This window comes from Salmo salar, chromosome 09, assembly GCF_965601325.2.
Source record: "Salmo salar chromosome 09, fSalSal1, whole genome shotgun sequence".
Taxonomy (NCBI): domain Eukaryota; kingdom Metazoa; phylum Chordata; class Actinopteri; order Salmoniformes; family Salmonidae; genus Salmo; species Salmo salar.
The window spans coordinates 123,046,708-123,062,535 of record NC_138299.1 but is presented as its reverse complement, the minus strand read 5'-3'; the positions used below and the strand labels follow the sequence as shown (position 1 = coordinate 123,062,535).

Below are 15,828 nucleotides of genomic sequence, written 5' to 3'. Positions count from 1 at the left end.
TGTAGCTCACCTAACTGTTTCTGCTTCAGCTCTTGGATTATTTTCTGGGGTTTATTCAGGTGATTGAAACGTTCACATTATTGCAGATATAAATATAACGTAAAAGACTAAGAACATGCTGTTATCATGAGGAACAGTAGGGAGCAGTGTATTTCTCAACAGTGTTTATTTGCAGAGTTCTAGGCGTTTACACATCCTTGTCAAAATTGTAACAGTGGGTTGGAGGACTGCCGACACGTAAAACTTGAGTGGACGGAGGCAGGGAAGTAGGCTACAAAGTCACAGTTTGGTGGATGACATTGAAAGCAGAAAAATAGGGGAAATGTCTTCGTGGTACAAATCTTGGATACTGCTTACAGGTTTTATACTGTTCTATGTTGCGTATCTGTTGTTTGGAGCGTTCGTTTTCTCCATCATCGAACGGCCGGTGGAGGACAAACTAAAAAGAGACATACAAGTCCTGAAAGAAGAGTTTCTCAACCAAAGTTGCGTCAATGCAACATCACTTGAAAACTTCTTGGAGAGAGTTTTACAAGCCAATCAGTATGGGATTTCTATCCTTCCGAATTCTTCTGCGAGTTCTAATTGGGACTTGGCTTCCTCTTTGTTCTTCGCCAACACTTTAGTAACGACAGTCGGTAAGTAAATAGCCTATAACGTTAACGTCACTTGTCTTTGTTAGGCCTACATCGATTTCGTTTTGTTTCGGCTGGTCCGTGTAAGACAAATCCATAGACATTTCTAAACAATGTAAGTGCTAATATTGCAAGATATACTCACGGAAACACTGATTGGTTACAGATTACAATTACAGTTGTAGCTGGGCATTTTTTGTACTCCGTGACCAAAACATGCCACACATCAATGGGCCCATGTGATTTTTTTCAGGTAACTTTGCCTCAGTATCAGTGCTTTAAAGTCGTTAAAGCAGGGATGGGCAACTGGCGGTTCTCCTTTTGAAAGCCCTCAGATCCATTTCCACTGACTAAATCAGGGTCTCAATTTACCGTTGCAATCTAGATTAGTAGACTGACTACACAAGGTGCAATTTCGAAATCAGGAGTTTTACTCTTGTTATGTCAATCACTGATAGTCAGTCAATTAGCCCATGTCAGCTAACATTTTTTAGATGACTAAATTAGTTTAGCGGCCAGCTATCTAATATTGTTATCATGGTTGAATTACCTGCCGAGGACCCCCATTGATTTTCTAAGTTAGTCTCACTCAGATATCATTAAAAACTGCAAACATTTCGCATCATGCTATGACTAAATGTGTATAATTGCAGGAAATGAACTCTAAAATAAAAGAATGTGGGTAAGCAGACCCAGAGCAACTGCAGCCTCTCATGAGTTCAGATTTAAGTGCCTTTGAACTGGGTATGGTAGTAGGTGCTAGGCGCACTGGTTTGTGTCAAGAACTGCAACGCTGCTGGGTTTTTCACACAAGTTTCCTGTGTATCAAGAATGGAATAGACCACCACCCAAAGGACATCCAGCCAATTTGACACAACTGTGGGAAGCATTGGAGTCAACGTGGGCCAGCATCCCTGTGAAACACTTTTGACACCTTGTAGAGTCCATTCCTGACAGATTGAGGCTGTTCTGAGGCAAAGGGGGGGTGAGGTGCAACTCAATATTAGGAAGGTGTGCCTAATGCTTGATATACTCTGTGTGTGTATATAGTGAAAACAGTAGTGGTCATAGAACAGAACCTTGAGGAACACCAAAACTTACCATTGATTTGCCAGTGGACAAACCATCCAGAGACAAACTGATATCAATCCAACAGATAAGATCTAAACCAGGCAAGAACCTGTCCATGTAGACCAATTAGTGTTTCAAATCTTTCCAAAAGAATGTGGTGATCGATGGTGTCGAAAGCGGCATTAAGGTCTAGGTACACAAGGACAGACGCAGAGCCTTCTAATGGTCAGATGCCGTTAGGTAATTTACCACCTTCACAAGGGCAGTTTCAGTAGTATAATGGTGTCTAAAACCAGACTGGATGGTTTCGTATGAATTATGTCTTCAGGAAGGCAGCTAGTTGCTGAGTAACAGATTTTTCAAAACATTTTTAGAGGAATGAGAGTTGATATAGTCAGATTTCTTTATATATTTTTTAAAATATATTTTGGGGGTTTAAAGGTTTGGCTTTTTCAGGAGAGGCTTTATTACTGCCACTTTTAGTGAGCTTGGTATACATCTGGAGGCTAGGGAGCCGTTTATTATGTTCAACATAGTAGGGCCAAGCACAGGAAGTAGCTCTTTCAGTAGTTTAGTTGGAATAAGGTTTAGAGGCCATGACTATTTTTGTGAATGTGTCAAAATGACACAGGATTAAATTGATCCGAGGTCCTGGCTGTTCTGTGCGGACTTGGGACAACTGAGTTTTGGAGAAATACGCAAATACAAAGAGGAGTCATGGGCTAATTGTTTTCTAATGATCAGGGTGCTTTCCTCTAAGAAGTTAATGAATTCATCACTGCTGAAGTGAAGGCAGTTCTCACTTGGGGAAGGAATGCTGCTTTTTAGTTAGCTTTTCAACACTATCAAATAGGGTGATCGAGCTGCAGTGAGGGATTTTCGATATTGCACGGTACTTTCCTAGCTAGTTGGAAGACTTCCAATTTGGTGGAGCGCCATTTCCTTTCCAATTTTTGGAAACTTGGTTTACGGCTCGGGTATTTTCTGTATACCAGGGAGCTAGTTTCTTGTGACAATTTAGTTTGTTTTTAACGGTGCAACTGCGTCTAGGGGATTATGCAAGGTTAAGTTTAAATCCTTGGTTAGTTGGTTAACCCTTTAGAACCCACAGCGGTCAACTGCCTTAACTTTGTTTTTTTACTATAGCGTCTGCAAACGGCCTTGTTTTTCTAACAATATGTGCATCAATATCGCAGAATTAACTTCCTAACAACCTGTTGTCTTATTTGCGTGGCTGTTGTCATCAACTGGAAACAGGTTATGCTATCATTTTGACTTTTAACAGAAAACAAATCACTTAATTACTCAAAATGACGGTGCCAATGCATCCACGACTTTTCACTGTATAAGAGCCTGTATCTATGTTGGTTGGTGATACGGATTCGGACGCGTGACGTCGAGGTGAGGTTGTGTGCTTAGCGTTATTGTAATGTAACAAAATGTGGAAAAGTAAAGGGGTCTGAATACTTTCCGAATGCACTGTATGTTCTTGTTTGCAACACTCACTACTGAGTTCCAAACTGCCTCTGGAAGCAACATCAGCACAAGAACTGTTGGTCGGGAGCTTCATGTAATGGGTTTCCATGGCCGAGCAGCCGCACGCAAGCCTAAGATCATCATGCGCAATATCAAGCCTCGGCTGGAGTGGTGTAAAGCTCGCCGCCATTGGACTCTGGAGCAGTGGAAATGCATTCTCTGGAGTGATGAATAACTCTTCACAATCTGGCAGTCTGACGGACAAATCTGGGTTTGGCTGATTCCAGGAAAACTAATAAAGACACCTAATGGTAGATGGGTAAAAAAACAAAACAGACATTGAATATCCTTTGAGCATGGTGCAGTTATGAATTACACTTTGGATGGTGTCTCAATACACCCAGTCACTTCAAAGATAAGGGCACCCTACCTAACTCAGTTGCCGGAGAAGAAGGAAACCGCTCAGGGATTTCACCATGAGGCCAATGGTTTAATGACTGTAATAGGAGAACTGAGGATGGATCAACAACATTGTAGTTACTCTACAATACTAACCTAATTAAGAGTGAAAGAAGGAAGCCTTTACAGAATTTTAAATATGGTAAAACATGCATGCTGTTTGCAATAAGGCACTAAAGTAATACTGCAAAAAATGTGGCAAAGTAATGAACTTATTGCCCTGAATACGAAGCGTTATGTTTGTGGCAAATCCAACACATCACTTATAGTACTCTTCATACATTCAAACATGGTGGTGGCTACATCATGTTAAGGGTATGCTTGTCATCTGCAAGAACGAGGGAGTTTTTTTGTAATAAAAAGAAACGGATTAGCTAAGCACAGGCAAAATCTTAGAGGAAAACCTGGTTCAGTCACCTTTCAGCAGGACAATAATCTAAAACACAAGTCAAAATATAGACTGGAGTTGCTTACCAAGACGACATTGAATGTTCCTGAGTGGCCTAGTTACAGTGGATTGTTTTGACTTTCATTTTGTTCAATGATAACCGACTTGTTCCCATCATAGCTTTAATTTTCTAGATGGCGAGATCACTAACCTCTCTGGCAACAGCATGTTATCTGCTATTGTACTGTGTTTGCTTGTATGGGATCCTAATCATTTCTTAGCTCTATAAACTTGTGCTGTCTCTCTTTCTCTCTCATACTTTCTCTCCACCCTACCCAGGATATGGGCACACTACGCCCCTGTCGGACACGGGCAAAGCCTTCTCCATCTTCTATGCCCTGCTGGGAGTGCCCTTCACCATGCTGGTGCTCACCGCCTGTGTCCAGAGGCTCATGCACCTGGTGACCTACGGACCCATCAGCATGTGCCGCCAGAAGATCGGCCTGGACCCTCTCGCCGCCACTGCTGTCCACTTCGCCATCCTGCTGCTGCTTGTGGTGCTGGGCTTCTTTGTGGTACCCGCCGTGGTGTTCAGCTACATCGAGGACACCTGGTCTTTCCTGGACGCCATATACTTCTGCTTCATCACGCTGTGTACCATCGGCCTGGGCGACTACGTGCCCGGCGAGAAGCCCGGACAGAATTTCAGGTCGCTGTATAAGATCTCTGTGATGGGTGAGTCATGAACTAGTCTGAGTGTGTTACTAGTCTGAGTGTGTTTGATAACAGGGTGTGGCACACCGACATGGCTCATGACACAGCTCAGACTAATGTCATATAAATTTGGTGATACTCATTACCCATTCAACTTAAATATTGGTGTTCATGATTTCGAGTTAGAAATGTTTTTCCCCTTTTGAATAGAAAACAAGGAAATAATATTGTGAACAGTGACTGAACGATTGTGTGGAGTTTGCATCAATATTTTAAACAGAGGGATGTGCATAGGAATAAGTGGACTTGACAATTTTGACCGTGTGCAGACACTTGAGTGAAGTGGGAGACACTCGGCCCCAACACCACCTCACATTAGAGAAGCCAGAATGTGACATCTTGTCCAGCAGTGAGATGGCTAGGCCCTCTGGTGGAATATGGTGTTGTCTCTGTGGAACCGCAGGAACTTTCACACCTCGGATGTGAGAACTGGCACTTCCTGAGTGCTCCTCCTCCTCTCAAGTAGTGCACTCCGGTCAAAAGGATCTATAACGTCCAAGGAAGCCATTTTAAGAACTAGTAAATGCTCTTTTGTTTTAGTTTTTAAATGTGCTTATGTAAGATATATATTTGAAATACTCATAATTTGAAGATGAGAGGACAGGACACCTGTGCCCTTCATTGTGCTCAATGTCCTGAGCCAACATTTGTGGGCCAAATGACAGGAGATATTAGTCAGAATGCTGAGACTGCGTGAGTCTCCCGATTTTAACATGGTTCAGCCGATGAAAGAAAATGGATGCATTCCTTATCCCTGTATTGACCCTAGACATGTAATTCTGATACTGCAAATATGCAGTACGGTTTATCGTTTGAGTATATTTGTACTGTACATTTGTCGAAGTCTGAGGAGGCCCCCTTGTGGTTTTCAGGAGGAAACTAAAGTGTCGCTCCACTGCCCCCTCCATGTATTTCACAATGTCTGTGATTTGGTTGGTATACTGGATTGGTGAATTTGTTTTGGGAAGAGTGCAATGTGTGGTGAAATTGCTCTCATCTTAAGGGCATGTTGCAGTAAGGAGTCAAGGATACCACACCATCTACCCAACTTGTACTTGGAGGCATTTCATATTGTCACGACATTTGTCAGAGTTATGGTATAATTGAATTACTGGAATTACCCTTTTTTTATTCTCTCTCAAAATAACCTCATTGTTTAGAGCCTAGTGGTGTTTGTTGTACTCTGTGGTATTGTCTCAACCTTGTTTTAGGGCCCTGTGTTTTGGTTGATGTTGTCACATGACCTGGATTTTAACTTTTATTTAAAGCTTGTTCATCACACTTTACCCTTTAAAAAAAAAAAATTATGTCGTATGGTCCAGCACCATTCTCAGACAATTGCTACAATTTTGGGTGTAATTCTCATTAAAGTTTAAACTACTGAGAAAATAGGTTGTTTTGCTCATATCGGAATATACTTTTCCTGTCAAATAAATACCCCACAACATGGCATGGCAGAATTTAAGTCAAGGGAGGTGTAAGTCTACTCTGCTTACTGAGCTGCACTGAAACAACTGTTGAAACAACTGTTGAAACAACAAATGAACCATGATATGGCATATAAGCATACCTGTATCGTGAGGAAGCCTGTTGAATAGCTGGTCTTCTTGTCCAGCAGGAATACACCTCGAGCACACCAGTGTGGTGAGTTTGCGCTTTGTGAGACCAGTGACTGTGTCCATGTATAATGCTTCTTCCCACAGCGTGTACTTGCTGATGTTGAATTAATGTTGTGGTCTCTGTCCTCTGCAGTGTACCTGTTTGTAGGGCTGATGATGATGTACCTGGTCCTGCGTGCCTTCCACCGGATGGCCGACCTGCATGGCCTGACTTCTTTCTTCCAGCTCCCCCACTGTGACGAGGATATAGAGGAGGACAAGGAGCCCATCATCGAGGCCGGCCATGAGGACCAGCATGAGGCGGAGGCCTCAGCCAAGCCCCTGGATCCGGCCTCCCAGACCTCCTATAACACCATCAAACGATAAGGACTCACTCCACTCTGGCCCGTTCTCCTTTACATCAGTCAGGTTAAACAGCTAAACAACAGTCACTGTTTTACAGCAACACAGGGATGAGTTTAAAACCTGACACTATATAGGCACCAAAGACTATCTTTACCACTGTGAGGGAACTCATGGCTCAGGTCAGACCTTCCTGCTACGACAGCTCAACTAAACCAACGAGAAACAAAAACTCTACAGCTGCACCAGTTGACACTTGACGAGGGTTGTTCGTCAAGGAGGCAAAAGGTTGTTATTCCATAACCTACAGAGAACACTTCTGGTTGGGACTGATTCTGATTATTTATCCGGTTTTTTTAAATTTCATACCAAAAAATATTTAAGTATCATATACTGATATTTTCTTGTGGATGTATTTTCATGTACCCTTTTGTGGTTTTAGGTCAGGGTTGATCAAGGAAGGTCATACAGAAATATCTGATATTTCAAAACTAAACAAACTCATTATAGTGGCCATCTTTTGAAAGAGTTTGTTGCCCCTCCCTAGTAAATATGTGGAAAAAGCCATTGCTTGAGACTTTGTCTTGAGTCATATGATGGAGCACATTCCCAGGACTAGCGTGGGCCTTCCCGGCTTTGTTGTGACATGGTCATGTGTTTAAAAAAAGATAAAGATATCATCTGAAGGATAACAAATTTAGGGAACAAAAGGATTGAAAATAAAAACCAAGTATGTGTTGTGATGTGTACTTGTCATTTGTCCAACGTTAGGAAGTGTCATTGTGAAAGCTGTGTGACAGATTGTTCAGGATTAGCATGTCAAATTAGCATGTCAAATTTGTCAATGTACGTAGTAGCAAATGACAATGTAATAACTACCAACAACATAATGGCTGCTAATGTAATAACTTTTGCATTTGTTATAAATGCTGATAATGTAATAAATTGCTAAATTTTGTGCATAATGTAATTATTACATTGTGTTGATTACATAAGGAAGTGGGTCACTTTTTTAAATGAATGTACTAATTAACCAATGTAATAACACAATTATTAAACTAAATTCACTCTTGTTTGTTCATGCATATCAAGTGTCATGCTTCAGTAATAGTGGACAACACACCACATTCCTGAATCCTCATTTGATATTACTAAGGGAACGTAATTGTCCAGTTCATTAAACCAGTGAACTAATGTTGGAGGGCCCAAACCCATGTTTCCCAACAGACATAAATGGGGAGATTGTGGCATTTTAATTACAGTTTGGGACTGTTATATGTAATATCTACATATGACCTGAACATGCAGGACATTCAGAAAGTATTCAGACCCCTTCCCTTTTCCTCATGAATCTACACACAATACCCCACAATGACAAAGTGAAAACAGGTTTAGAAATTTGTGCAAATTTATTCAAATTTAAAAAACATACCTTATTTCGCTCAGGTGCATCCTGTTTCCATTGATCATCCTTGAGATGTTTCTACAACTTGATTGGAGTCCACCTGTGGTGAATTCAATTGATTGGACATGATTTGGAAAGGCACACACCTGTCTATATAAGGTCCCACAGTTGACAGTGCATGTCAAAGCAAAAACCAAGCCATGAGATTGAAGGAATTGTCCGTAGAGCTCTGAGACAGGCTCGCGTCGGCACAGATATGGGGAAGGGTACCAAAAAACTTCTGCAGCTTTGAAGGTCCCCAAGAACACAGTGGCCTCCATTATTCTAAAATGGAAGAAGTTTGAAACCACCAAAACTCTTCCTAGAGCTGGCCGCCTGGCCAAACTGAGCAACCGGGGGAGAAGGGCCTTGGTCAGGGAGGTGACCAAGAACCAGATGGTCACTGACAGAGCTCCAGACTTCCTTGGTGGCGATGGGAGAACCTTCCAGAAGGACAAACATCTCTGCAGCACCCCACCAATCAGGCCTTTACGGTAGAGTGGCCAGATAGAAGCCACTGCACAGAAAAAGGCACATGACAGCCCACTTGGAGTTTGCAAAAAGGCAGGTATTGTGTGTAGATTGATGGGGAAAAAAATATTTAAGCAATTTTAGAATAAGGCTGTAACGTAAGAAAATGTGGGAGTAGTCAAGGGGTCTGAATACATATAAATATTTTTGTGATAATTACAATTTGTCTAATTGCATGACTGAAAGGTGTGTCTTCAAATTGAGCAGTTGTTTTTTTTCCTAACTGACGACACTGGATGTTTGCAAGGTCAGAATGGAAGTGCAAGTCTGTGGCAATGGATGCAAATGCAGTGTTTCTTAAATATGCATGCCATTAAAAAAAGTGATTTTGGGCCTCCTGAGTGGCGCAGTGGTCTAACGCACTAGCTGCTCTGTCGAAGTTGACCGGGAGACCCGTGGGGCGGCGCACAATTGGCCCCGCGTTGTCAGGGGAGGGTTTGGCCGGCAGGGTTATCCTTGTCCCATCACGCACTTGCGACTCCTGTGGCGGGCCAGGCGCAGTGCATGCTGACACGGTCGCCAGGTGCACTGTGTTTCCTCCAACACATTGGTGTGGCTGGCTTCCGGGTTAAGTGGGCATTGTCAAGAAGCAGTGCGGCTTGGTTGGGTCGTGTTTAGGAGGATGCACGGCTCTCGACCTTCGCCTCTCCCGAGTCCGTACGGGAGTTGCAGCGATGAGACAAGTACCAATTGGATATCACGAAATTGGGGAGAAAATGTGTATAAAATAACTGATTTTAGGTTATTACATTATTGGTTTAAGTTATTACACTATTGATGAAAAACATTTGCCCACTTTGTAATGTAATAATCAACCAGGCACCCAGTGTCACAAACTCTGCTAGCCGGTTACTGCATAGCAACCTAGCGGTGCCGAAAGCCTATATTAAATTACGATTGCCAGAACGGCCAAACCACATTTTGTACGTTTTGGCCTCAAATTAGTTTATTATGATCAACTTCGATCCCCACGGTGAATTATTTTAAAGTTTGCTACAAATTGAGATATTTAATAAAACAGTGATCCATTCTGACTACTACACTGAACAAAAATATAAATGTAATATGTAACGGTTGAAATAAGCTGAAATAAAAGATCCCAGAAATGTTCCATATGCACAAATTGTATTTCTCTCAAATTTTGTGAACAAATGTTTGCTTTTAAAATATATAACCTTTATTTAACTAGGCAAGTCAGTTAAGAACAAATTTTTATTTACAATGACGGCCTACCAAGAGGCAAAAAGGCCTCCTGTGTGGACGGGGGCAGGAATTCAAAATAAAAATGTAGGTCAAAACACACATCACGACAAGAGAGACACCACAACATTACATTAAAAGAGACCTAGGGCAACAACAGCATGGCAGAAACATAACAACACGGTAGCAGCACAACATGATACAGCACAAACATAATACAATCATTGTTGGGCACAGACAACAGCAAAAAGGTAGAGACAACAATACATCACACGAAGCAGCAACAGCCACACATGTTAGTGAGCATGTCTCCTTTGCCAAAATAATCCATCAACCTGACAGGTGTGGCATAACAAGAGGCTGATTAAACAGCATGATCATTACACAGGTGCACCTTGTGATGGGGACAATAAAAAGACACTAAAATGTTTAGTTTTATCACACAATGCTACAGATGTCTCAAGTTTTGAAGGAGCATGCAATTGGCATGCTGATTGCAGGAATGTACACCAGAGCTGTTGCCAGATAATTTAATGTTCATTTCTCTAACATAAGCCGCTTCCAATGTAATTTTAGAGAATTTGGGTCCAACCGGCCTCACAACTGCAGAACACATGTATGACGTTGTGTGGGTGAGCAGTTTGCTCATGTCAACGTTGTTAACAGAATACCCCATGGTGGTGGTGAAATTATGGTATGGGCAGGTATAATCTATGAAAAACTAACACAATTGCATTTTAACAATGGAAATTTGAATGCACAGAGATACTGTGACGAGATCCTGAGCACCATTGTTGTGCCATTCATCCACTGCCATCCCGTCATGTTTTAGCATGATAATAGACAGCCACATTGTCGCAAGGATCTATACACAATTCCTGGAAGCTGAAAATGTCCCAGTACTTCCATGGCCTGCATACTCACCAGACATGTCACACAATGAGCATGTTTGAGAGGATTGACGTGTACAACAGCGTGTTCCAGTTCTCGCCAATATCCAGAAACTTCACACAGCCATTTTTAGAGTGGGACAACATTCCACAGGTCACAATCAACAGCCTCAACTCTATGCGAAGGAAATGTTTCGTGCTGCATAAAGCAAATGGTGGTCACACCAGATACTCACTGGTTTTTTGATCCACACACCTACTTTTTTAAAGGTATCTGCAGTGGTGTAAAGTACTTCAATCCAAATACTTTAAAGAAGTACTACTTAAGTAGGTTTTTGGGGTAACTGTACTTTACTTATTATATTTTGACTACTTTTACTTCACTACATTCCTAAAGAAAATACTGTACTTTTTACTCCATACATTTTCCCTGACAACCAAAAGTATTCGTTACATTTTGAATGCTTAGCAGGACAGGAAAATGGTTAAACACATGGTCATCCGTACTGCCTCTGGCCTGGCGGACTCACTAAACACAAATGCATATTTTGTAAATAATGTCCGTACATTTCAAAAACAAGAAATTGGTGCGGTCTGCTTTGCTTAATATAAGGAATTGATTTAAATTGACTGATTTCCTTATATGAACTGTAACTTAGTCAAATATTTGAAATTGTTGCATGTTGCGTTTGTTTTTGTTCAGTATACGTTATCGGTCACACAAGACCACGTGCTAACACAGTTCAATCACTGGCCGGCAGGCTATGAGGAAGTTTGCACCCTCATATCATAAACATTAAAGAAAAATGTCACCCAAAACCACTCATTCCTTTAATTTACAGTGTTAAATAACACATATGTGAGAGAGAAAAAAGTGTGAACAAATGTTTCATTTTGGCATTATAATAAGGATGGTAGCAACATGGAAAATCGTTGTGGAAATCTGTTGCAGCTCAAATCGACTACAAAGTTCACAATGCAATGCTTGCTCTATGGGCTGGCTACACACAATAATACCAAAGACAATATCACCATGTACAGTAAGTAGCTACTTAGCTGTAAAATCGCCTAAACAAACTGCACTATCAATTTAGGAGTACAGTCTCACCGTGTTCAACCTGCAGATCGATGAGCCTCACGGGGTGGAGTCTGACATTCGCAACGGCAGATATACTTTTGAGGAGATGGGAAACGTTATCCATACTAAGGCAATGGTCCACGCGGTGCATGCTGGGCTATTATTATGGGACAAGAAGCGCTCTCCTTCAAGGGGTGAATGGGAGTCAATTGGGCGCTAGCTCAAAAAGTCAACATTAGCATGAATTTCGTCAACAAGATGTACAATATTACTGATATTTTCCATGATATGTGCTATTTAACTTGCTATATGTAATACTGTATAGCTTTGGAATCGTGACATTAAGTACTGTCGAGGAAGATAGCCGTTTCTCGACTCATACCTGACATTGAGAAGAGATTGTGTGACGCTGCATAACAACGTGAACGAGATTGGTTGACAGTCTGCTGGGTGGGGCGTTAAACGTCCAATTCATTACCCAATGAGATTCCATCTCCTTTCTCTGGGCCCATTCATCCATATGGCACGCTTGAAATTCAAATTATTTCGGCTTAATGAGCAATCAGGAGTTTTCCATAGGAATACTTAGATGTCGTCATCGCTATCGCTATCTATTGGTTTTAATGTCTGCAATCAATGCATAATGTAATAATGATTACATTACGCGCAAAAACGCTATCACGTTATGCGTTCAGTATATTTATTGGCCATTTATTACATTATAAATACAAAAGTTATTACATTAGCAGCTATTACATTATTGGCAGTTAGTTAATACATTATCAGTTGCTATAAACTTATTAAACTTTTCACATGCACTTTAACAATTCAACAGCACATGATCCAGCTGCACTTGCATTGTTCTGATTTTCAGAATTTATGCTACGTCAATTTATGCTATGTCTTTTATTGTAAAATGTCAGCATAATTTGCTTTTTCAGGGCATTAAGTCAAAATACATTATATAAACAAGAATATAAAACAATCCAATTGTGGAACATAAAGATTACATATTTAGCTGAACATTTAACTATGATGTTTCTATAAATAACTCCTTTGAACCATTTCTGACACCGGTTAGACATTTTCTTTCATAACGAAATCCTTAATGATGAAACTAACACATCTGTTTGGGATATTACAACAACCAAGTTACTGCAAGCAAACACTATTTTCCCCCTTAGACATCATTGCACACACACAACAGAACCAAATCGAGGAATTCCTCTATATTACCTCCAGCTGTTATAACTGGATATTGAACTACTGGTAAGCACCATGACATTTCACAGCCAGTAACTCAGGTTAAAGTAATATTTGTATTTCCTAATGGCTGAAGCTAGCTGTAAGCTAGTGGCACAGCTCAATATGTAGCCTAATTATGCATACTGGTTAGGCAAAGTAGACTACTACTAAAGAACATACTGACAAATACAATGCTACATCTTGTAGTTCAGATGTACTTTTGTGATATTGAAGGATGTGAGAATGTGTTCAAAATTAACCCGTGACTTACTAGAGTAAGACCAATGAAAGGGATTTCTTCACAGAAGACATTTCCCCCCAGGTTAGTTTTTTTTTTTCATATTTAAAAACTGTCATCTATCTTCCCTTCAATAGATGCCAGAGGCATGTAATGGTATTCCAAAATTCCAACTGAGTCAATCCTACCCACTAATTAATGTATTGGACATCAATCTGAACTGCTTTGCTATTAGGAACATCTTACAATATAATCTCTTGATATAGCTAGTCATAAGGGATATTACATTTAACATTTAAAAACACCACTAATAGAAAAAGTAGGCTAGTCTCTCATTCAGCCTTTTCTTCTTTTGTATAGAAACAGCGCATTTCGGGTCATTAAACCATGTGATCAACTGGACAGAGCAAACACTACATTTCAACGTCTTGTTCTCTTAATAATGTAATATTTTCCTCAAAGTTCTGGTGATCAAGACTCTACCAGTATTTCCATGATGTGCTCCAGCTCATTCAGGTCCCTGAAGCTCTGGTTGAGGGAGAAGGGAGAGGGCGAAGTGGACGGAACGGAGGACAGAGAGGGTAAGTACTTAAGCAGCTCGTCACTGGCTGCAGCAGAGAGTGCTCGGACCCCCATCTCCCTGTCAAACACAGACGTGTCAATGTCATGGAAAAGTTCATCCAGTTTCACATCCTGCAGGTAGCTGGAATGCATGACCTCCTCCACACTACCAAAAGCCACACCCTCTGAGGTTCTAGAACCCTCAGGGCGCCACTCAGTACTCCAGTGCCATGTGGGGGCCTGTTTGAACCCCAGGTCTCCAGGTAGGTTCTCAATGGACATGAAAGGTGTCCTCTGAGGTGCCTGAGGCCCTGGCCCTCCATCAACAGCCAAGTCTAGTTCTTTCAGGATGGAGGAGACAGCAGCTGACAGGGAGAAGTCACTCTCTGAGGACATCCAGACCTCCTCCATGTCCTCGACACTGTTTACCACACCCAGACCTGACTCCCAGTGGATGCAGGGGTTAGATGGGACCATGGGTGGCACAGGTCCTGCCAGGTTAACTAACCCAGATGGAGGCTTGTTTTCTATGTGTATCTGCCGCAGGGTGTTGGCTATCAACACAGAGCGGCGCAAACTAGGCTCCACCAGTGCCTTCCCGCGGTGGTACTTGTCGAGGGAGATGCCCAGCACCGACTGCCGCTGGCTCTCCCAATTGGCGATACGCATGCCCCCCACGACATCGTCGTGGAGTTTGCGCTTCTGTCCCTTGGATATCATCATCCTCCTCGACCAAAGGTAGTTACTGTTAGCTTGAGGGAGAACACAAAACTTGATAAGAATCTTTAAAGATCACATCACGTTACATGGTGAGTTGACTGCAATTTGTGGGATAATAATTAGCTAGTAATATAGCTATGTCCCGGTGATAATTGACTAGTAAATAAATGCCTAGATAGCTAACGTTAGTACAGTAGCTAACGTTGGTTAGCTAGGTAACTTAGCTAGCTAATGGCTTTCTCTCCACTTCCTAACGTTACTTTGTCGAAATTTGACAAAACAACAAACCTGTCGTGCGCAACTGTTCTTCTGGCTCCAGGTATCTTTTCAATATAGAAATGTAAAGAATGCTGTTAGCTCCAAATATATTTGTTTGCCTAGCTCGCCAACTCGGTACAAAATCCACCGGCAAACTAAAACGTGAACTTGTTCCCGCCCGAGATTTAAGTTTCACCAGAGAGGAAAAGGCGAGAGGTTTGACTCTCGCCAAAATCAAGTCAAGGAAAGAAGTGAACAATTCTTCATTAGTTCTTAATTTTCTCGAAATCTAAAAGCACTCCCTAGATTCGAGCCAATATCTTAAGTAGTTGAACATATTATTACTCCAATGTCGTGACAAACTGAAACGTTTTTATTTTCGTCAAACAACTTTTGCCTGTGATTTGTCGCGAGACGACCGTTAGACCCGATAACGTGTTTCTACGCATGAGTTTAGCTAGCCAACGTCGTCATGCGTTCATCTACAATGGTGCGTTCGTAAATTGCCTCCAGTGTTGCAGAGTGTGCTCAGGTCGTTCGTAAATTCAGAGCGTTGTCAATCTTTGGGTTCTTTCGTAAATTCACTTTGGCTATCAGTGCACTCTCGTCTGAGTGTGCCAGAGCGCAGAATAACTGATGAATTCAGACAAGCATGCTCTGAAATCGGAGTAGATAGCCAAAATTAATTTACGAACGCACCCCAAGTTTGATCATCGATTTCTATTGGAGGAGCAGTTTTAGCTTCTCTTCATACCGTATTCTTTCCCCTGCGTGCTGGAAATAGTGACAAGCGGCGAGTTACATGAGTGCATTACATCACTAGGGTAGCCTACATAAGAGTAAAAAAAATTATATTTAAGGCAAATTACTAATGCATGTGAATCGGATAACATTTCTCA

General features: G+C 41.5%; 2 protein-coding genes across 2 annotated transcripts; one reads left to right on the top strand and one right to left on the bottom strand.

Moving 5' to 3' along the window:
• The first annotated feature begins 109 nt into the window (after positions 1 to 109).
• Positions 110 to 7,836, top strand: LOC106612703 (potassium channel subfamily K member 6). Its single transcript, XM_014214130.3, has 3 exons — positions 110 to 638; positions 4,369 to 4,764; positions 6,556 to 7,836. Exons 1-3 carry the CDS (start codon positions 323 to 325, stop codon positions 6,786 to 6,788), a joined length of 945 nt encoding a protein of 314 aa, XP_014069605.1. The 5' UTR covers positions 110 to 322; the 3' UTR covers positions 6,789 to 7,836.
• Positions 7,837 to 12,585: 4,749 nt separating this feature from the next.
• Positions 12,586 to 15,395, bottom strand: LOC106612704 (SERTA domain-containing protein 3). Its single transcript, XM_014214131.3, has 2 exons — positions 14,960 to 15,395; positions 12,586 to 14,703 (listed from the first exon to the last, which is right to left on the bottom strand). The coding sequence occupies exon 2, from the start codon at positions 14,672 to 14,674 to the stop codon at positions 13,862 to 13,864; it is 813 nt and encodes a 270-aa protein (XP_014069606.1). The 5' UTR covers positions 14,675 to 14,703; positions 14,960 to 15,395; the 3' UTR covers positions 12,586 to 13,861.
• Between the last annotated feature and the right edge of the window lie 433 nt (positions 15,396 to 15,828).

Bases quoted from the DNA above. Each gene is read 5' to 3' on its own strand.
- LOC106612704 (XM_014214131.3), bottom strand. From the start codon at position 14,674: ATGATGATATCCAAGGGACAGAAGCGCAAACTCCACGACGATGTCGTG.
- LOC106612703 (XM_014214130.3), top strand. From the start codon at position 323: ATGTCTTCGTGGTACAAATCTTGGATACTGCTTACAGGTTTTATACTG. The intron at 639-4,368 runs GTAAGTAAATAG...CACCCTACCCAG, and splicing joins CACTTTAGTAACGACAGTCG to GATATGGGCACACTACGCCC. The intron at 4,765-6,555 runs GTGAGTCATGAA...TGTCCTCTGCAG, and splicing joins GTATAAGATCTCTGTGATGG to TGTACCTGTTTGTAGGGCTG.